Source organism: Drosophila subpulchrella, unplaced genomic scaffold (genome assembly GCF_014743375.2).
Source record: "Drosophila subpulchrella strain 33 F10 #4 breed RU33 unplaced genomic scaffold, RU_Dsub_v1.1 Primary Assembly Seq354, whole genome shotgun sequence".
Lineage (NCBI taxonomy): Eukaryota > Metazoa > Arthropoda > Insecta > Diptera > Drosophilidae > Drosophila > Drosophila subpulchrella.
In genome coordinates, this window is record NW_023665577.1 from 7,130,529 (window position 1) to 7,151,773 (window position 21,245).

At 47.1% G+C, this 21,245-nt stretch overlaps 7 protein-coding genes across 12 annotated transcripts in view; 4 read left to right on the plus strand and 3 right to left on the minus strand.

The window, feature by feature from the left end:
• LOC119559890 (exocyst complex component 4) overlaps nucleotides 1-4,269 on the plus strand; it is a 29,461-nt gene extending 25,192 nt beyond the window's left edge. For all 6 annotated transcript variants that reach the window (XM_037873029.1, XM_037873028.1, XM_037873030.1 and 3 more), the window contains 9 exons: nucleotides 392-480; nucleotides 748-1,088; nucleotides 1,149-1,899; nucleotides 1,961-2,085; nucleotides 2,143-2,436; nucleotides 2,495-2,896; nucleotides 2,966-3,569; nucleotides 3,628-3,834; nucleotides 3,898-4,269. In XM_037873029.1, coding sequence (XP_037728957.1) covers nucleotides 392-480; nucleotides 748-1,088; nucleotides 1,149-1,899; nucleotides 1,961-2,085; nucleotides 2,143-2,436; nucleotides 2,495-2,896; nucleotides 2,966-3,569; nucleotides 3,628-3,834; nucleotides 3,898-4,074 — 2,990 coding nt within the window. In that variant the 3' untranslated portion in view covers nucleotides 4,075-4,269. The remainder of the gene's footprint in view (nucleotides 1-391; nucleotides 481-747; nucleotides 1,089-1,148; nucleotides 1,900-1,960; nucleotides 2,086-2,142; nucleotides 2,437-2,494; nucleotides 2,897-2,965; nucleotides 3,570-3,627; nucleotides 3,835-3,897) is intronic.
• A 255-nt stretch (nucleotides 4,270-4,524) lies between these two features.
• Nucleotides 4,525-6,236, plus strand: LOC119560051 (m7GpppX diphosphatase). Its single transcript, XM_037873356.1, has 3 exons — nucleotides 4,525-4,782; nucleotides 4,851-5,006; nucleotides 5,073-6,236. Exons 1-3 carry the CDS (start codon nucleotides 4,617-4,619, stop codon nucleotides 5,873-5,875), a joined length of 1,125 nt encoding a protein of 374 aa, XP_037729284.1. The 5' UTR covers nucleotides 4,525-4,616; the 3' UTR covers nucleotides 5,876-6,236.
• A 26-nt stretch (nucleotides 6,237-6,262) lies between these two features.
• On the minus strand, nucleotides 6,263-10,636 carry LOC119560049 (nuclear receptor-binding protein homolog). The gene is made up of 2 exons (XM_037873355.1): nucleotides 9,023-10,636; nucleotides 6,263-7,988 (listed from the first exon to the last, which is right to left on the minus strand). Exons 1-2 carry the CDS (start codon nucleotides 10,154-10,156, stop codon nucleotides 7,206-7,208), a joined length of 1,917 nt encoding a protein of 638 aa, XP_037729283.1. The 5' UTR covers nucleotides 10,157-10,636; the 3' UTR covers nucleotides 6,263-7,205.
• Nucleotides 10,637-11,205: 569 nt separating this feature from the next.
• Nucleotides 11,206-15,196, plus strand: LOC119560594 (symplekin). Its single transcript, XM_037874119.1, has 5 exons — nucleotides 11,206-11,394; nucleotides 11,464-11,657; nucleotides 11,719-13,841; nucleotides 13,909-14,831; nucleotides 14,944-15,196. The coding sequence occupies exons 1-5, from the start codon at nucleotides 11,308-11,310 to the stop codon at nucleotides 15,112-15,114; spliced, it is 3,498 nt and encodes a 1,165-aa protein (XP_037730047.1). The 5' UTR covers nucleotides 11,206-11,307; the 3' UTR covers nucleotides 15,115-15,196.
• Nucleotides 15,197-16,329: 1,133 nt separating this feature from the next.
• Nucleotides 16,330-17,631, minus strand: LOC119560048 (glyoxylate reductase/hydroxypyruvate reductase). Its single transcript, XM_037873354.1, has 2 exons — nucleotides 17,433-17,631; nucleotides 16,330-17,367 (listed from the first exon to the last, which is right to left on the minus strand). Exons 1-2 carry the CDS (start codon nucleotides 17,570-17,572, stop codon nucleotides 16,464-16,466), a joined length of 1,044 nt encoding a protein of 347 aa, XP_037729282.1. The 5' UTR covers nucleotides 17,573-17,631; the 3' UTR covers nucleotides 16,330-16,463.
• A 527-nt stretch (nucleotides 17,632-18,158) lies between these two features.
• Nucleotides 18,159-19,730, plus strand: LOC119560739 (CCA tRNA nucleotidyltransferase 1, mitochondrial). Its single transcript, XM_037874353.1, has 2 exons — nucleotides 18,159-19,259; nucleotides 19,318-19,730. The coding sequence occupies exons 1-2, from the start codon at nucleotides 18,159-18,161 to the stop codon at nucleotides 19,651-19,653; spliced, it is 1,437 nt and encodes a 478-aa protein (XP_037730281.1). The 3' UTR covers nucleotides 19,654-19,730.
• LOC119560740 (probable RNA methyltransferase CG1239) lies at nucleotides 19,654-20,955 on the minus strand. Its single transcript, XM_037874354.1, has 3 exons — nucleotides 20,827-20,955; nucleotides 20,014-20,762; nucleotides 19,654-19,914 (listed from the first exon to the last, which is right to left on the minus strand). The coding sequence occupies exons 1-3, from the start codon at nucleotides 20,837-20,839 to the stop codon at nucleotides 19,750-19,752; spliced, it is 927 nt and encodes a 308-aa protein (XP_037730282.1). The 5' UTR covers nucleotides 20,840-20,955; the 3' UTR covers nucleotides 19,654-19,749.
• Nucleotides 20,956-21,245: the final 290 nt, after the last annotated feature.

Here is a 21,245-nt window from a genome sequence, read left to right on the forward strand (position 1 = left end):
GCATGTCAAGCTATCGAAAAGAAAGGTTTTTGGGGACTAATCACATTTTTAAAATAATTGGTTTTATCTAGCTAGTCCGCAAGTCCGTTTGTGTGGACCAACTATTATTTCCAATAATTTTCCATAATCTGAAACTTATAAATTTAAATTTGCGCGGGAAAATATCTATCCGGCGATAGGTGAGCACACCCATCCCTACGTAGGAGTCCATCTCTAATCTTATCGATAGTTTGATGGTCTGTAGTTTCTGGTATTTTCAACACTCCGCGGACGGTCCTCTGGTGCTTAAGTGCAAAATAATTTTAACAACAAATTTTAAGCAATTGCTGTACTATAATGTTGATACTGAGCTAACCTGTGCCCCGCCTCCGCCCTGTCGCCCATCAACCAGCCAAGCACTTCTTCACCTTCAACAGCGTCTACATGGACGCCCCCCCGCCCACGAAGCCTCCGAGGGGAGTGAAGTACGGCAAGGATGAGGTAAATTACTTCAAGCCGTCGCTGAAAATGTTGTTCCAGTCGCAGCATAGCCTGCTCAATCAATAAACCCACCTGGAAACCGTGTGTTTTGTGTTTTGTTGTTGCTTGCCTACTAATAGGTTCTCGGGCCGCCGCCTGCGAGCGGTTCCAAAGTGATGACGACACCATCTGGTTGTTTTTGCTGCCGCACGCCCTCTTTTTGTTTAGCGATATTACTTTTCTTAGATTAAAAATGAGTAATGCCTGGTGGCTGGTTTCCCTTTGCAGTCCGCAGGATGTGGCTTCCTGGTCAACGTCATCAAGTCTCTGGGATTTAGCGAGACAACCGAGGAGCGCCAGAAGGAGAAGCAGAAGATCGAGCAGGAGTTCAAGCGCTCGGATCTGCGACTAAACGAGCTGGTATCGCGCCACGACCAGCAGCTTACCCAAGTGCTGCCCCTGTTCAGCCAGGTGTCCTCGGAGGTGACTGCCAGCCGGGAGCGTATCCATGCCGTCAAGGAGAACCTTGGAGTCTGCAAGCGTCTGCTCCAGTGCAGGCGCGATGAGCTCAGGAAGATGTGGATGGATGCAGTGCAGCACAAGTACGTGCTGGAGATGCTGGAGCAAATGTAAGTGCCTTTGCCATTCTGGATCATAAGAGCCGCCTTAAATTCTCAACGCCCTTTCAGCCAGGAGCTGCGCAAAGTGCCTCAGCGGGTGGTGGGTTACACCGCCAAGCGCCAGTACCTGCATGCCAGCAAGGCCTTGACCGATGCGCTGGCCACTTTAAATGGACCCTTGCAGGCCGTCGAGGGCTTGTCCGATCTGCGAACTGACCTGCAGACCCGTCGCCAACAGCTATATCAACGCCTGCACGAGGAACTGGCCACGCAGGTGTACACCAATTCGGCCAACGAGGCCCTCTCCTCGTTCCAGCGCAGCAACTCCAGTCGGTTAAATTCCAGTTTCACTCGGGGAATAGGTGCTCGCCGCTCCACGGATCGGATTGAGGCCAATGCTCGCGTGCGCAAAGCACTGGCCGAAATGGCCCAGAGCTTCGATTTGGACAAGACCGAGGTTATTGAAGACGCAGATCTCATTTACCCGGAGCTGAGCATGAGCTACTTTGTTGCCATCATTGTGGAGTCGTTTGGAATGCTGCACAAGGTGCCCGACTCCCTGGAGACGCTGCGCGTCCAAATTCAAACGGAGTTGCTCAATGTGGTGCGGCACACGACGCATCAACTATCTTTGAGTGGAGCAACGGCTGAGGCCAATCCCCTCCTCACACTCCTGGAGATCATTTTCAAGCAGTTTAAGGCCATCGCCAAGACGCACACCTTACTGCTAAAGAACTATTTGTCGGTGGGCCAGAAGTACTCGGTGGTTGGACCCCAGCCCTACGATCTGACGGACTTTTGGGCCCAGGCCCAGTCAGTGGTTAGTATCGAATTTAATCCCTCTAATGACTTTCTCAAATAACTGGGTACATCATTTTAAGTTGCAACTGCTGCTCACCGACTACTTGGATATACAAAATGCTGCCTCGGATGAAAGTGCCCAGACGGGTTTTGCAGAGCCCACCAGCAACATAAATTCCTATTTCCTAAGGCGCAAGGTGCCAAGGTAGGCGGATAGTTACCAGGTCCCCTAATTACTAATGACAATGCTCCTTCTAACCAGCACCAAGCGCTCAATGTTCAAGTTCGACAAGTCCTCGCATGTTGGAAGCAGCAGCAATAGCGACTCCTTCAAGGAGCATCGTCGTAATGCCTCGGATGCCTCCGTGGACGATAATATGGGCGCCCAACTCGGCGGAAGTGGCAAGGGCTCCACCAGCGGCCTCTTCCCTCACGAGAAGAAGCAGCGCGAGAAGATACTGATCTGTACGCCCGATCAAAATATCATAACCAAAGTCTATCTACCTCTAATGGGATATATCAAGGAGATAGAAAACTTTATGAAGTGCAAGCCAGGGTGAGAAAAAAGTCCTAGTGGCTGGTTACAAAATGTTCACACTTTCTCGCACTTTCAGGCAACCCTGTAGTCTACATGACTTTTTAGACAACTATATTAAGGACACATTCCTATCCAAGGGCCACAACCGCAACCTGCAGCTGACGATCGAGTCACTGTCGAAGAATCAAGATGCGTGGCGCACAATTATAAGTCCTGAAGAAATAAAGGCTCTCAACCTGAGTAGGCCTTTGTTGCAGTCTACTGTGATGGTCGAGCGGAGACTGATGGAGACTAAGAACCTTATTCAAGACCTGCCGTGCTACTCTGAAGACCTTCTTAAGATGGTGTGTGCTCTGCTGAAGGCGTATCGAGAGATCTGCCAGGCGGCCTACCGCGGAATCGTGCAGCCAGATTCGGAGGACAAAAGGATTTACAGTGTGGCATGGCTAAAAGATGAAGATATAAGCAGATTTTTAAAGTAAGTTTTAAATTGCCAGAGTAAATACTTCTTTAAAAGAATTATAAATATTGTATTTTTAACGTTTAGAACGCTCCCCAATTGGACAGACCTGAAGACCTCCAGTCAGAAATCGCGTCATAACCGAAAGCTTCATCGTGGAAGCTTCGAGCCGTCGGAGGAGGAAAGTCCGTTGCAGGTGCAGCAGCGCAACATTCGGGAGGCTGAGATGCTGACCAGTAATTTAGGTGAGGGCGGTATCACCCAGCAGGAGATTCTGGTCGAAATCAGTGTGCTTAAGGAGCTGGCCATACTGCAGGAGAGCATGGAGTGGTTCTCGTGCCGCGTCTCTGAGTTTGCCAACGATTTGCGCCGGCCTTTGGTAAACGGACTGAATGCTGTATCTGCTGAGTGCAGCGCCGACATCGCCGTAAAGGATGGCACGATCAAGGTGATGACCAACCTGGCTTTGGAGTTCGATGAGCTGGCGAACACCTGTCTGCTGGTGCTGCACCTGGAGGTGCGCGTTCAATGCTTCCACTACCTACGCTCGAAGTCGAGTGTCAGGACCAACAGCTATGTGGGCTCCAAGGATGACATCCTGGAGCCTGATCGTCAGGTGCAAGTGCTGACTAAACGACTGTCCGAGATGGATGAGGCGTTTAGTGCTACTTTACATCCAAGGAAGACCAGGGTAAGATAATATTATCTCCCCAATATTACCAAGTCTAACACCTTGTTATTTCCTTTAGTATATTTTTGAGGGTCTGGCGCACTTGGCGTCGCGCATTCTTATTCAGGCATCCAACTATCTGGAGCACATCGATCAAATAACAGTCCAACGCATGTGCAGGAACTCGATCGCCCTGCAGCAGACGCTGAGTAACATAACTGCCTCCAGGGAAGTGGCTTTGGATCAAGCCAAACACTTCTACGAATTGCTTTGCATGGAGCCAGATGTAAGCAAGATTGTTATTTATTTAGGCAATTTTCGTTCTACATATCTGCTCGTTTACCCACAGGAAATACTCAATGCGCTGCTGGAACGTGGCACTCAGTTTTCAGAGATGCAGTTGCTCAATGCCCTGCAACTGTCCTGCAAGTCCTGTGGCATAACAGACGCCAACCTCTTGGCTTCCTATCAGCAAAAGCTGTCGGACATACTGGGGGCCAAGCCCTCCAAAGGCGTTGTTGTGTAGTTAGCGCTGCACTCGGCGAACCATTTTAATATCCATGCGTTTGTGTACATCGGCATTAGGTGTAAGGGCAAAATGTGTGTTAGTGTTAAGCTCAAAATGATAATGAATGTTCTGAACATGTTTGGCGAGCACTTGGTGTTGCGATGCAGTCGTTTATACAGATACAATACATATTCTAAAGTTCATTAATAGTAATTGAATGGCTTCTACACAATAAATGAGGATTTAACAACGATCTGTTGACCTTATCAAATTTTATGATGAAAGTGGGGGGTGGTGAGGTAGAAAATATTTTCCACGTCTTCCGGTTCTTTGAATTGTTAAAAATTTACGAATAATTTGAAAGATAACCCGGAATTACCGATTCACCAAAGTTCTCCTCCTTGGTTTGAGTCTCCATTAAGAAGATTCGATACAAATAACTCCTGTTATCGAAAAACGATAGGAACCTATATGTTCGTACAAATAAAGCCTCAACATATCGCTGTTTTTTCTTGCAAGAATATAATTTCCAACTTTACATTAATTAAATAATTATAAAAATGACTGAACCAGTTGAAAGCTCAGAGGTAAAGTCGCCGTCGTACGACTTGTCCAAGTTCCGGCTAAAACGGATATTGACCAACAACACCGTGAGGAAAAGTATATCCCTCCTCGGTACATTTGATGACCCAGCTGACGATGCCATTGTTGTTCTCGAGAAAAATGGTAAAAAAAAAAAGCAAACTAGTAAATAATAATAGTAATCTAAGTATTATAAACATCATATCCTGCAGCTTACCGGGAAAGCGAAGTGGCCACGGAGTTGCCATCAGAGGAGTCGGAGTCTCCAAAGAAACCTAGTTATTTTAGCGCGGATCTGAAAGTTGACACTGAGTTTGTCAATAATATATACGGCAGCTATCAGGTTGTGCCCAGCCGAGATCTATGCGGCAAGTATTAAACTAACAATCCATACTATTAAAGTGAAATATTTAAAGGAATCTTCCACATCACAGGTGTTAAGTGCACTGTCATTTATCCCGCCACCGAGAAGCACATCGAAAAATATTCCGTATGCCAGAAGTACCTCATTCGGGAGACCCCTGATCTCTACCAAAGGATAACGCTTCCATATCTCACCTCAAGCCAGTTTTCCCTTGAGTGGGTCTATAACATACTCGAGCACAAGCAAGAGACGGAACGTATCGTGTTTGAAGACAAGGATCCGGAGACTGGCTTTATACTGCTGCCCGACCTCAAGTGGGACGGTCGCAACATTGAAAGCCTGTACCTGCTGGGCATTGTTCACAAGCATGACATCAAATCGCTGCGGGATTTGAACGGAAGCCACCTTGATCTGTTGCGAAACCTGCGCCAGTCGTCGAAGGACGCAATCTCCAAGCGCTACGGCATTAATCCCAACCAGCTACGCATGTACTTCCACTACCAGCCATCCTTCTATCACCTCCATGTGCACATAAATCCGGTTCGGAACGATGCCCCGGGCATCTGGTGCGAAAAGTCACATATGCTGGATACTGTGATTAACAACCTGGAGCTCATGACAGACTACTACCAGCGAGCCACCCTGCCGTTCGTCCTGTATGAAGGCAACAAGCTGTTGGATCTCTACGAGCAGGAGCAACCGATTCGAGTGGTGCCAGCGTTGGGTGATGATAAGGAGCAGCCCGAAAAGGAGTCTGCGGACGCCGATCCAGCAAAAGGATGCAGCAATGAAGAGCAGGAGGAGAGACAGTGCAAGCGCATTAAGTTGGCCACTCCGGAGCCCAAAGAGGCTACTGCCCAAGCGTGTGCTTAAGCCTACTTTCCGTAAAATAAACGTTGATGAAATGCGAAGGGATCCTACCCAAGAAAGTGGTATTACTCAATGATGAAGCTAAAATAGATATTCATTATTAATTTTTTAAAATCAAAATAAAATATGTAACTTGTTTTGGAATATTAGTTACAATCACTGAGTCTTTTTCCAACCGAATGCTAGAAGTACTTTACCACCTAACATGATATTGAGAAACTGACTTTGGGATATCGAAAAATCTGCCCTACTTCATTTGTAATTTTTGTATGATTAAAGGTAGAGGAATCGGAATCACACGTTATCAACAAAATAAGCACACCTGAACACAATAAATCTAACCATTATGACTAGAAAAAATAAAGGAAAAAGACTTTATAATTAATCAGCTGGTTGCCATCTTTATTTATTTAATAATAGTGTAGCTATGTCTGTTGTGTATTATTTCTGTTGCATGCTCTGCTTGTGTTTATATAGTTTTTAGTTAAATAATTTATTTATTATTTTTCGTGGCCTTGCGTATTTGTTTATATTTGTAATACATTTAAATACATTCCACTGCAGTTTTAGGTTTTGTTCTCGTCACGGCATGGCTAATTTATCAAATTTGATAAAGTCCTAGAAAAAATTATGTGTATTGGCGCCCAGATGTTTTTATATTCAAAATCTGAGGGTCTGGATTTCCATATTCGAAACTTTTGTCTAGCCTTGGAAGCCGCGAATTCCATTCGTGCTCGTTCCAGAGTTATGCTAAGCGAATGCTTGATTTTTGTAAGCTCGTTAGCTGCGTGTTTTTAAAAGGGTTTTAAAGGTGGATCGATACTTCAATTATGAAATGGGTCCGGAGAGTATGGTCAAAATAATAGTGCTTAATTTCGCCAACTTAACTGTATGCCTAACAATTTATTTTAGGCCAGTTTTTACCGTAAAATATCTTCTACTTCTTCTGGCTACGTTTTCGGGCTTTCTATATTATCGAAACACACAATTAATTTTATATTTAAAGTTTCTAGGACCCCAATTGCCGTTAAATGACTTCAGATAATAGTCTGTTCCTAAGATTTTTCGTTTTCATCGTGTTCATGCCAGTCGACCCACCCGTGTGCGGTGTGTGTCCTATTTCATCGAATTCTTTAGCTTGGAAGCCTGGTTCAACATCGTTTATGGTACATACATACATAAATATTATTTCAAATACATACATACATATACATATATATAGGTATATATATAAAAATAACCAATAATAGTAGTAATAAAATCGTAATGTGTAATTTCCCAATATAATAAAAACAATACGCGTCGGCCTGCCCTGAATACTAAGCTGATACTTTCAATTGCTCGTCGTGCCCGACTGTTCCACATCGACGTCCACATCGGTGTGCTGCTGCCCCTGCGGCACATACATCACGGCAGTGCCCTGCTGGTCTGCGTCGGAGGATATCGACCAGTTGCGCTCCAGCTGCTCCAAGGCTGCCATGGTCGCCGTGGTTGTTACCCCCACTCCGGAGCTCTCTGCCCCGGCACCGTCGCTCATAACGCCCGCTTTCAGCGTCTCCTCCAGCAGCACCTGGATCTTGTCCTGGTCGTCTAGGTGGACGAAGCCCAAGCGCACCAGTTCGCTGGTGAGATCCGCCGCCGTATCGTTCTCGTTCACCTGGCATGTCAGTTGGCGGTTCATTTTGTCGTCCATGCGCAGCAGTATTGTCATGGTTATGTCATTGCTATCCTCCTTGATCTTTACGCTGCACATCATGTTAACGATGCGCCGCGACTCCGTGTCCACCGGCTCTGGCGTGGCCGATTTCACGGAGTCAGCCCGCTCGGGCGAGGCGGCCCGAGAGCGGAAATTGGGCGGCTTCTTGCCGCTGTACGTAATTAGCGGGTACACACCGTACTTTACGTCCTCGACGAACTTTTCCAGTTTGTCGGCCCCCGTAACGTCTGCCAGTCGGTACTGCCGTTCCTGCCCACCAGCCAGCCGGAGCTGTGCCATAACCACGTCCGGCTGGTAATAGCGCTGCATCAGGCCGTCGAAGGCGGTTTCCGAGAACATGGTGCGGTTGGCGGGCGAGAAGACCAGACAATGGGCAGTCAGCAGTTTGAGGGAGTGCACCTACGGGAGCAACAAATGATATTATTACCTACTTCATTTGCTCAGGGGATTACATTTAGTCAGGTGTATTTGAAAAAAAATATCATTGTATACTTTGGTATTAAATTCCAAGGGCGACGATCAAGATGTAATTGAACACGCGATCATATCTTATCTATCAAAACATTTTTCTAATTGACGAGTATGTTAATATTTCTTTAACGGGAGGAAGTATAGGTACTTATACATAGGTTTCATTATTTTAAAAACAATTTTTAATAGCTTTTTTTAGTAGCTTTCTAGTTTTAATTTTTAAAATCTCCAAAGATACATACATATGTACATCAGTGCCATACATGTTTTCCATTTATTATTAAAGTTTAAGCTCATTTGATGAATTATCGATTACGGTAATATTTGTATTAAAAGAATTTATAGTACAAAAAGAACCTGTGAGTGCGAGTAGTATTAAAAAATTGAAACGTTTGATGTAGTCTGGTTTTCTGTGCACTTGTCTTTTTTTTAATATAAGCATTGATTTGTTTAGCTTGTTAAGAATATTTTCTTTAAATTAATGATAAATTTTTAAAAGGCCTGTTTTTTGATTGTACTGGTGGGGAAAAAGTTGTTAAAAGTTGAAAAGGAGTCAGTTATAAATCCAGTTCCCTTTGTTAACTTTTTGGATCCACTTGTGGCCTGACCGTTAAAATATTAATCTTTTAAGACTTTTTTTGTGTGACCTGCATGTTAATATACAAATACAATATTCTTATTTTGAAGATGGGGCTAATGATTGTGTAAAGACCTTTGCAAGTATAAGTTATGGGCGGTAAAATGTTGGGTAAAGTCTACACATTTTCAGATAGTTCGACGTTTTTTAATTAATGTATGTATTTAGGAAAACAAAAAGAAACTTGACTAAGAAAACCACTTAAAGCTGAATTTAAATTCCGCAAGATGGATCCATGAATTAGATTACAAGGTCTACTTAACAAAGCAATTGTCATGCGGGACATCAATTGAGAACATTATGATTGGTTTGCCTGTTTACTCACCTCGAAGAGCAGTGGGTGGAAAAGCAGATCATTGGCGCTTGGCCGGTCCTGCGGCTGCGGATTGAGACACTTTCGTATCAGGTCGCGCTGCAGATCGTTCTCCAGGCTGAAGATTGTGCGCTGGATGGTCTCCTCGTTGATGGCAGTCGACTCGCTATTGCTGGGCTGGATCTCCAGGGCGGCCATCTCCAAGGCACACATCCCGAAGGCGTAGATGTCGAGGGCTGCGGTCAACTGGTCGGCGGCTCCGTACTCGGGCGCCTGAAAGTAGTGGGCCCCCCGTTCGCGTTCCCTTTCCCGCTCCCGTCCCCTCCGAACGCTGTAGTGGACCGCATCCGGTACCACCGAGCCGATCTTGACCAGGCCGTTGTGCTGGATGAAGATGCTATCACAGGTTAAGTTGCCGTGGATGATGGGCGGCGAGCAGGAATGCAAATAACTGAGCGCGGACAGGATCTGGGTGCACCATCGACGCCACGACTCCAGCGGTAACCGCTTGGCGTTGCGCTTCGTGCGCTTGAGGAACTGTTTCAGCGACCCACTCGACATGTACTCGGTGATGAAGACCACTCGAGGTCGCTCGGCCTGCTGCGTGTCCGTCCAGTAACGGTGGAACTTGACGATGTTCTGGTGGTCCAGCTGCAGCAGATTATCGAACACCTGTCGCATCTTCTCCTCCTGCGACTTCAGCTCCTGGAGACTGGCATATTGCACCTCATTCCACACGACCTCCACGCCCTCCTCGGTGTCCATGGCCAGATGGACGCAGTCGATTCCGGGCACATCACGTTGGTCAACCTCTTCGCGCCTCTTCAGCCAACGTCCGCAGGGCGACTCCTCCAGGATCTCGCTCTCGTCCTCGGAATCGTCCCCGGACTCGCGCGGCGACGAGTCCAGATTGACGCCCTCGCTGCCGACGACAACAGAGACGCCGACGCCGACCGCGACGCCGCTGCCAGCATCAGCTGTTGAGGCACCAACTATGTGCGGGGGCTGCTGCGTCGACTGCGACGCCGGCGTCGCGGCTGGGCAGGATGCATTTGCAGGGGCGGCCGCCAAGGGGGGGTGGTGCTGGGTCGGTTCATCCGATGTCGCGCTACCGCTGTTGCCGGCATTCGCTTGGCTATTTGACATTAGGGTGCGGTCACCGACGCGTCTGCGGCTGTTGAGCAGTTCTGTTCCTGTCCCAGAAGGCCTCGTCTTCGGTTTCCAGTGTTTATTTTCTTTGTGCCTGCAAGTTGGCCTGCCTACGTTTACGCTCACTTTTCGTGGTGTCCACTGCGGGGTCCGGGCAACGAGCTACATCCGCTGATGCTCCTCTGTCGCTGCCTCTGCCCACTCACTGGCGCACACATACACATACACAGGCACCACCTCCTCCTCTGCACCCCTCGCCCAGTAAACACTCCGTTGCGACTGCTGGCGACTGCTGCGACGTTTTTTCGGCGCCTTCGACGGCTCCAATCCTCGACTGCGGCGCGAACGGCGATCCGTTGGTTGCACTTTCTGGCCTGACACGCTGCCGATTCGTTTATTTAGGCGTTTTTTTCACGCTAAAAGACCCAAGAAATGTGAGCAAATCGATGCCTCTGACTTATCGATAGTCACCCCCTCACATCGCTGGGCCAGCGCAGCAGTGCCGCCTGGTATCGATAGTCATGCGGAAAGCTAAAAGTAGCTGGAAAAACGCTAGATTTGAGTTAGCAAACATATTGGGTATTCCAATTACTAGTAAATTTTTTTGGACATGATTTCTTCGATTTCTTAATTAATTGTTTATCTATTTATTTTTAATAAGGTCCTGCGTGAGCTGAACGAACGCATACGCCTGTGACCATCTTTCCGCCGAAAAACACTCTGAAAGATTAAAATTGTTATTCTTTTCGTTATAGCCTGGCGAATACATAAACGGATTCTTTCTGAACAGACTATTAGTTTTCTAATAATTCAATCATATCTTTGCTTAGTTTCGATTTGACTACTAGTCACAAACGTTTAAAATATCATTAAATATTAATTTACGGCCTTATAGCACTGACTTGATTTTAACCTAAGGACTGGATTAAATTTAAAAAGTCATGGCATTCAACAGTTTATATCCAAATTACTTGCAAGCCAACTAGCATATTTAACAATCAAACAAAATAGCTAGACCTAGCGCGAAAGCGTAGAATTACCATCACCACAAGTCTTTTTCGATAGTTCGTCAATGGTACCGATAACCGCTTGCCATCTGTGCCGGCAGCTCTTGAAAATTCTGTAAATTCTGCAACAACTGACGGATCATGGATAGCATAATTGGACGCAGCCAGTTTGTCTCAGAAACGGCCAATCTCTTTCTAGATGAGAAGACGGCGACGGCAAGGACTAAGGTAGAAACAGCTTCCCCCTGCGCCAAGCCGCCAAAGTTGACTGCTTGTATCTTCTATTTCTCCATTCAGGTAGTCGAGTGGTGCAATGAACTGGTAATCGCACCGGCTTCGACCAAATGTGAACTCCTGGTCAAGGTGCAGGAGATTGTCCTTGGATCCTGCACAGAGCTGGCCGAGGAGTTCCTGGAGCCAGTGCTGTCTTTGGCCCACGACCCGAACATGGAGGTGCGGAGGCAGGTGGTCGCCTTCGTGGAGCAACTGTGGTAGGTACCAATGCATAAAATAAGGAAAGTCTTTGGTCCATCGCATATATCTCATTTCCAGCAAAGTGAAGGTTGAGCTACTGCCTCATGTTATTAACATCGTGTCTATGCTGCTAAGGGATAACTCTGCCCAGGTGATCAAGCGAGTCATCCAGGCCTGCGGCAGCATCTACAAAAATGGGTTGCAGTACTTGTGCAACCTCATGGAACCTGGTGACAGCGCCGAGCAGGCATGGAACATCCTCAGCCTGATCAAGGCCCAGATTCTGGACATGATAGACAACGAAAACGATGGCATACGCACAAACGCGATCAAGTTCCTCGAGGGCGTTGTTGTGCTGCAGAGCTTTGCTGACGAAGACAGCCTCAAAAGGGATGGAGACTTCTCGCTGGGCGATGTCCCGGACCACTGTAAGCTCTTCCGCCGCCAAAAGTTGCAGGAGGAAGGCCACAATATATTTGACATATTGCTCCAGTTCCACGGTACCACGCATATTTCATCGGTAAACTTAATTGCCTGTACAAGCAGCCTCTGCACGGTTGCCAAAATGCGGCCCGTATTCATGGGTGCCGTAGTAGATGCTTTTAAGCAGCTGAATGCCAATCTGCCGCCCACCCTCACTGATTCGCAGGTGAGCTCCGTGCGCAAGAGTTTGAAGATGCAGCTGCAAACTTTGCTGAAGAATCGCGGAGCCTTCGAGTTTTCGGGCTCCATTCGAGGCATGCTGGTTGACCTGGGATCCTCGACTAATGAGATCCAGAAGCTTATTCCTAAGATGGACAAACAGGAGATGGCTCGGCGACAGAAGCGCATCCTTGAAAACGCCGCACAAAGTCTCGCAAAAAGAGCACGTTTGGCCAGTGAAAAGCAAGAGCAGCAGCATAGGGAGATGGAGCTAGACACCGAGGAGTTGGAGAGGCAGAAGCAAAAGTCCACACGAGTGAACGAGAAGTTTCTGGCCGAGCATCTGCGCAATCCCGAAACGGTGGTTGGTCTGGTAGTGGAGTTCCTGCCAAGCCTGCCCGCTGAGGTGCCACAGAAGTTTCTTGAGGAGTACACGCCCATTCGTGAAATGTCCTTACAGCAGCAGGTGAGCAACATCTCCAGAATGTTTGGCGAGCAGCTTTCAGAGAAGCGCCTTGGCCCAGGCGCCGCAACCTTTAGTCGGGAGCCACCAATGAGGGTTAAAAAAGTGCAAGCAAATGAGTCAGCATCTACTGCTATGGACGTAGACGATGAAGCTGTTCAAAAACTGAGTGAAGAAGAATTGCAACGCAAGGAGGAGGCCACCAAAAAGCTGCGCGAGACAATGGAGCGAGCCAAGGGCGAGCAGACTGTGATCGAAAAGATGAAGGAGCGCGCCAAGACACTGAAGCTGCAGGAGATCACTAAGCCTCTGCCACGCAATCTTAAGGAAAAGTTCCTAACAGAAGCAGTGCGTCGCATCCTTAACTCGGAGCGGCAGTGCATCAAGGGAGGGGTGTCATCTAGGCGCCGGAAGCTGGTTACCGTTATTGCAGCCACCTTCCCGGATAACGTACGTTACGGCATCATGGAGTTCATTCTTGAGGATGTGAAACAGCGCATTGATTTAGCCTTCTCCTGGCTCTTTGAGGAGTACTCTCTGTTGCAAGGATTCACAAGGCACACTTACGTTAAGACAGAGAATCGACCAGATCACGCATATAACGAGTTACTAAACAAGCTCATATTTGGCATCGGAGAGCGTTGCGATCACAAGGATAAGATTATACTGATCCGTCGCGTTTATCTGGAGGCACCCATTCTTCCCGAAGTTTCAATAGGACATTTGGTTCAGCTTTCATTGGACGACGAGTTTTCCCAGCACGGTCTGGAGCTAATCAAGGATCTTGCGGTTCTTAGACCTCCTCGAAAGAATAGATTCGTGCGAGCGCTGCTTAACTTTTCCGTGCACGAGCGAACTGACCTTCGGGATCGTGCACTGGCCCACCTTGTCAGTCTCTATCATGTGCACAAAATCCTTCCGGCGCGGATAGATGAATTTGCTACGGAGTGGCTTAAGTTCGTAGAGCAGGAGACTCCACCAGCCGCTGTTTTTTCGCAAGACTTCGGTCGACCAACAGCAGAGTCCGCCTGGCGGGAAGACACGGCAAAGGTGTGCCTTGGTTTAGCCTTTACCCTGCTACCCTATAAGCCGGAAGGTAAGTTTCCTTATACCACTGCAGGGTGTATTAAGTTATCGATTTAACCTTTATTTGTACCCAATAGTTTATGTGGAACAGATTTGTCAAGTTTTCGTGTCTACCTCCGCCGAACTGAAGCGCACAATTTTGCGTAGCCTAGATAATCCTATCAAGAAGCTGGGTGTAGAAAATCCTACAATACTGCAGCTGATTGAGGACTGCCCGAAGGGCATGGAGACCTTGGTGATCCGCATCATCTACATACTGACGGAGCGAGTGCCATCGCCGCATGAGGATCTGGTCCGACGGGTTAGGGATCTCTACCAGAACAAGGTCAAGGATGTTCGTGTGATGATACCCGTACTAAGTGGCTTGTCCCGCTCCGAGCTGATCTCCGTTCTTCCTAAGCTGATAAAACTTAACCCCGCTGTGGTGAAGGAGGTTTTCAATCGTTTGCTTGGCATTGGTGCCGAATTTGCTCATCAGACGATGGCTCTGTCTCCCACTGATATTCTGGTGGCCTTGCACACCATTGACACCAATGTCTGCGACCTTAAGGCCATTGTCAAGGCTACATCGCTGTGCCTGGCTGAGAGAGATTTATACACCCAGGAGGTGCTAATGGCTGTGCTACAGCAGCTGGTGGAGGTTGTTCCACTGCCTACTCTGATGATGCGCACAACCATACAGAGTTTGACTCTTTATCCGCGCCTAGCCAACTTTGTAATGAACTTGCTGCAGCGTCTTATCATGAAGCAAGTTTGGCGGCAGAAGGTGATCTGGGAGGGCTTTTTAAAGACCGTGCAACGCCTCAAGCCGCAGTCCATGCCGATTCTGCTGCACCTGCCTCCCGCCCAGCTGGTGGACGCACTGCAGCAGTGCCCTGATTTGAGGCCAGCTTTGTCGGAATACGCGGAGAGTATGCAGGACGAGCCGATGAATGGCAGCGGCATTACCCAGCAGGTTTTGGACATCATCTCCGGGAAGTCAGTGGATGTGTTTGTCACGGTAACTATGAAATTTGCATTAGCTCTACACACCAGCCTTGGTTAACTTAAAAGGCTTAACTATATTGAATCAAAAAATCTTTGATTTTATTAATTTTTTTCTTCCTTCTCAGGACGAAAGTGGCGGTTACATCAGCGCCGACCACATCAAAAAGGAGGTGCAGGATCCATCGGAAATCGGCGTTATATCCACAGTGCCCGTGCTGACGTCTCTGGTGCCACTGCCTGTTCCCCCGCCCATCGCCAGCGATCTGAACCAGCCTCTGCCGCCTGGCGAGGACTAGCTACAGCTTAACTGTTTTGTTTGCCCATAGACATCTCCAATTTACTCAATAAGACAAAGATTATATTTACACTTTCTCTTAAGCTACCATTTTTCACCCGTACGGGAATGTTATGAGCTAAAATCCGAGCCATTTTCTTGTGGGCTTCAATATCGGCGTTGTCGATGTGCGGGAGAGTGACCACGTTCATCCATTTTAGAAGAAGGCGGGGCAGAGGCAGGGGCACTGTAGTGGTCACGTCAACTCACGCCGCCTCAGTGTGCTTCTAGAAGGCTAGACCATTGAAAATCAGCTTGTTCTAAGTGTTTAGGGTGCAGCAGATCACTGGTCGTGTAGGCCACTGGCTTAAACGGAAATATTTCTGGAGCTTTATCCTGACCAATACAAACTAAAGACCCATTGACCGCACATCAACATGGGCCCCCAGTTCTACAACCGACGAATATTTACCTATTTACAGCTTAAAAAGGCTCAACGTTTTCTGTGAATTTAAAGTGAATCCCACTCAAAGGTACTTTTTCGCGCTCTTCCACTTCAATGTATTCATATCCCACCTAGTAGGTGGCCACGCACTTAAACTGGGCGCTTGCAGCATTTATAATTTCCTTATGAACCTTGTCAAATGCGGTACAAACAGAAAGTCTTTGTCTGAAATCTGGCCGATCAGCTTATTGCGGGGAACTGGCAAGTGTTTACCTAACAGCTGTTAGGATGTATCAAATATGGAAAAAGCTCTATTTAGCTAGAAATTTAAACTGAACACCTAACAAACAACAACTTTACAGCGCGGGTATCCATATCCGGGCTAATCACGTTCATACTACAGTTTGTGCTTATAGTCTTCGTTTTCAATCCTTTATTCCGGAGGTTTCCGGATTTCCAACAGGTCGGTTTCAGATTAAGTAAATTAGAGTTATTTTGAGCAGAGGTATAATCAACCTTCAAAGCCGAATTTTTTCTTAAACTATAAATGATATCAACAAAATTTTTTTTGCAGTTTCAATCAGTAGAAAAATAGAAAAATCGATTTCCAAATTTTTTCAGTTTTAAATGTTATTAAAAAAATATTAAACAATGGGCTGGCATATATGTTTAAATACTACTGAATAAGACTGCGTTCAAATTTGGTTGATACCTTTAAAAAGTTTATCGGCTATACAACTTTTAAATTAAAGTATAACTCTGCACGAAATAAGCGAAGTATATATTTTCATATGAATGATGTGTCAATTGAATCAAGGGAATACATATTTATTTTTTAAGTCGAGATCTTCAACTTAAATTTAAGAAATAGCTCATAAATGTTTGATACACGTAAAATCATTCTGAGAATGCCAATATTACGTGATTTAGGCTGTTACTTCGGCTTCCATTTTCTCGCCTGCGAGAGCAGCAAGGATATTTCTGGCCGTGATTCGGGACATTTCCTTGCGTGTTTCGATGTCAGCACTGCCAATATGAGGAAGAATAACCACATTGTCCAGCTCGAGGAGCGGGTCGTCCAGTGGCAATGGCTCCGGCGTTGTGACATCCAGACCAGCGGCCTGAATTCTTTTGGACTTCAGTGCCTCGTACAAGGCCTTCTGGTCTACAACCCCACCACGCGCAGTGTTGATAAGAATGCAGTTGGACTTCATCTTCTGGAAGGCCGCGGCATTGAAGATCTCCTTGGTCTGCGGGGTTAGGGCGCAGCAGACTACGATAAAGTCTGAGCTGCGAAGCATCTCGTCAAAGTCGACGTGACGGGCATTCACTGCTGCTGCCTCCTGGGGTCGTGGCGAGCGGGTTGTGTAGGTTATCTCCGCCGGCTTGAAGGGCACAATGCGAGCCGCTATCTCTTGGCCGATGCGTCCAAAGCCGAGCAGGCCCACTCGGGAGCCCTTCAGTCCCTGACCGCACATCCACATGGGGGCCCACGACTTCCAGCCACCGTTGTACACCTGTTTGTTGGCCTCGAACAGTCGCCTGTTGGTGGCGAGGAGGAGGGCGAGCGTCAGTTCCGCCGTGGCATCTGTGAGTACGTCCGGGGTGAAGCCCACGCGAATGCCACGTTTCCTGCACTCCTCCACGTCGATGTGGTCGTAGCCTACGGATATTGTGGCCACACACTTAAGCTGGGGGCCCGCAGCATCCAGGACTTCCTTGTCGACCTTGTCCGTTAGGGCGCAGTAAAGGGCGTCTTTTCCGGCCACCTCGCGGATCAGCTCTGCACGGGGGACGGGGAAAGTCTCATGCCAAGTGCTCACCTGGCAACTGAGAAATGTTATGGATATTAAATTAGTCCGTAAGCTAATTAGCCGGCAACATTAAGAACAAACCTCTTGCGCAGCAACTCCAGACCACTGTCGTCCACATCTGGACGTGTCACGTATACACTTGGCTGGGAACTCATCCTTCGAGCTATCTGTCCTGGCAGCAATAAGTTTCTGACTTGACCGAACGGCAACCGCGGGGGCATTGGTTCAAATTTGTTGGATCGCAAAGTGGGTAAACAAAGTAACAGGTTTCCGTTAGTATGACCGTATCGGCATAAAAAATGACCAGATATTGGGGTACTCGACTGGAGATTACCCTACAATCAAGTTAGCCTCCCACCTCCAACGGACAGAAAGTCCCTTTTATTAAAAACATCAAATAATTGGATCATTGTTTGGCACCTTGAGTACAATATGGCTTAGACAATATATAATATACATATTTAAAATTTCTTTGATTGTTATCAGCTACCTTTCACACTAATAGCGCCATCATTACAAATTGTTTTTCCGTAAAGTGAGCAAACTTTAACTTTTACCTTATTATTATCCTAGCACGTGTTTACTATACCCAAAAAAAATACATACATATGTAGGCCAACAATTCTGTTAGTGATACATATGTATACTCAGTATACCCTTCCACTACAGGGTATAGATTACATCTGGTCACGAAACTTGCCTCACAAAGCATTTGATCTCGCCCGGCTTTTTCACTGTTTGTAAGTCAAACACCAAGGAAAGGCGATTAGGAAAAGAATAGGTATTCGGAGCCTGCCCAATTCCTCCATGAATGGCCCTCGCTGCCTCGCCAAGCTGTCCACACGTGCGTTAGCATCCCTTGCGCTAAACCTCAGACAGAGAAGTCGCTGGATGAAGACCATGGCCGTACATATGTCACCACGAGAGCCCTCTCCGGAATTGATCGCCCAGCTGGGGAAACCGCCCAGGATGCGCACGAATCCGGCTTTCAAAAAGGTTCAAACGCCCGAGTTCCAAAGCATATTCACCCCCGAGCTGAAGGAGCTTGTGGGTCTCTTCGATAAGTACGACTATGAGCTGCGGATCGCTGGCGGTGCTGTGCGCGACATCCTGATGAGCATTCCTCCGAAGGACATCGACCTGGCCACCACTGCCACTCCGGAGCAGATGAAGGAGATGTTCGAGAAGGAGGAGGTGCGGATGATCAACGCGAACGGCGAAAAGCACGGCACCATCACTCCCCGGATCAATGACAAGGAGAACTTCGAGGTCACCACACTGCGCATCGACATCCGCACCGATGGACGCCACGCGGAGGTGATGTATACCACCGACTGGCAGCTGGACGCTAACCGCCGTGATCTGACCATCAACTCCATGTTCTTGGGCTTCGATGGCACCGTATACGACTACTTCTATGGCTACGACGATCTCCAGGAGCGTCGCGTGGTCTTTGTGGGCGATGCGGATGTCCGGATCAAGGAGGACTTTCTTCGCATTCTACGCTATTTCCGATTCTACGGACGCATAGCGAATGAAGAAAATAACCACGATGAGGCCACTCTGGCTGCCATTAAGGAGAATGCAGGGGGCCTTGCAAGGATAAGCGGAGAGCGGATCTGGACAGAGCTGCAAAAGATAGTGGTGGGGAATTACGGACCCGCCTTGCTGCTGGAGATGCATCGTTGCAACCTATTCGAGCACATTGGTCTGCCTGTCGAGCCCAACTTGGAGGAGTTCGAGCGACTTTGCGCTGCTCTAGAGCACTTCGAGAAACCGCATTATCCCATTTTGTACATGACGGGGATGCTGCACTCTGCGGAAGATGCCATGGCGATGCACAAACGCCTGAAGCTATCCGCCTACGAAAGGGACCTGGCCAGGTTTATCACTCAGGAGCGGGAGAAGGTTATAAGACCCACATACTGAAACTCTAATTATTCATCGTTTAAACTCCGACTTTCAGGTTGGCACAGATTACACCACCCTGCGCGACTACCAAAAACTGTGCTTGCAGAAGTACATTCAACGGGATTACGTGGAACAGTTGCTTAAATACTCCGACAAACAGGAACTCTACAATCAGCTCAAGTCGTGGGTCAAGCCTAATTTTCCAATTAGAGGAAATGCGTTGGCTGAGCACGGTCTTAAGGGGATACGACTTGGTCTGGTTATGGACGAACTAAAACTCCTTTGGGCAGACAGTGACTTCCAATTAAGCTACGATGATCTGGTGAAAAGGATTCCTGACGTCTTGGAAAAGATACCAAGTTCACCCAGTAAAGTAAAAAGTATGAAGTAGTTCTGATTCCATCTTGAGCTTTCCTACCCTCGTGGGTATGTTTATTAAAGTTTTTATGACCACTTGATAGAATGTTATCAATTTTTTGTTGTAGTACTATTTCTTTGTAAAGATCTGAATAGGTCGTTTGAATCCGGCTTCACAGTGCTCTGGTGTGCCCATGAGTTCCATTTTGTCAAAGCCTACTTCTGGGCCAAGTAGATATTCGGTGAATTGCTCAGGTCGGAATTTTATGGAATTGTAGTTCTCTCTAATTTGTTCCTGAAAAATGGGGTACAGAGATAATTAAGATTGAGATTCCACGATTGACACAGAATGTTGGCAATTAATGCCAATCTGTTAAACATTATAGTTACTTACCGATAGCTTCTTGCGCCTCTTGTAGCCGTCAAATGACTGAGGCTCCAGGACGAGCTGGCCGCCCGGGCGCAGCTGCAGGTACATGCGGCGGAAGGCCTGCTTCAGGCCGGAATCACAGAAATTAAGGTGGATCCACTTGGTGACAGACAGGCAGAGTATTACATCGAACTGCGGACGCTCAATCTCTAGCAGCACGTCGTCCTCCAGAACATAGTTGCCATGCATGAATCTCATGTTGTGGGGAAAGCCCTGTCCAGGACCTGCCTCTCGCTTCAGGTGGCTGATGGTGTTTTGGGCATCCTTGACCAGGCCACGATCTATGTCCAGCCCCACTAGGCTTTTGGCCTCGAAGGTCTTGGCAATCTGGATTGACAGGTGCCCGGAGTTGCAGCCAATGTCCAGGAGCTGCTTGCCCCGGAACAGATCCGGCTGGGTGCCAAGCACGTCCAGGCGGATATCCCGGAAGTCCTTGTCCAGTATCCTCTTGCCATAGTAATGCTTATAGTTGCCATAAGTAAAGTTAAGATCTTTGTTGTGCTTGGGCTTTCCATTCAGTTGAAGGCGCTTCTTGGGGCTCTGCGGTGGCGGACGCGACGTGGCCTCCACAGTGGGATCCTCCGTTTTCAGTCTTTTGTTTTCACCACCCTTGTCTTCTGCTGTAATTACAGATTTTCGCTTTCCCGCAAATTTTTCCGGCTTTTTGCCGGTTAACTGCGTGTTGTTGTTGTTTTCCAAGTCCATGGTGAAATCTGAACCATAATAAGAGGAAAATGTTGCAATTTCCTATGTAAATGCTGTAATCCTTATACTCACCACATATGCCCATTTAAATTGAGATTTGATGAGTTCATTCTTATTTATATGTTTTAAAACATAAAAAACTAAAAAATTAAACACATCTCGCGGTAAACAGGGTGACTCTTCACGAAATGGTTCACAGGGTGATCATTGCTGTAAATGTTCAAGAGCGACGAGGCCAAAAATACCAGCTAGTTCCGAAAAAATACCAACATAAATAATTCTTAAGAAACATTTGGCGCGCATTTCAAAATTGTTTAGTGTGTTTATATATTTTATTAAATAAAATTAATTATTTATAATACAATACAATAATGTGTATTGTATTTGAGCAAAAATTTTTGAAAGGGTGCGCTTCCAGCACTCGCATGCTGAAAATGATTTTAGTCATGGAATATACTTTTACATTATACATTAAAATGTACATGCGTATT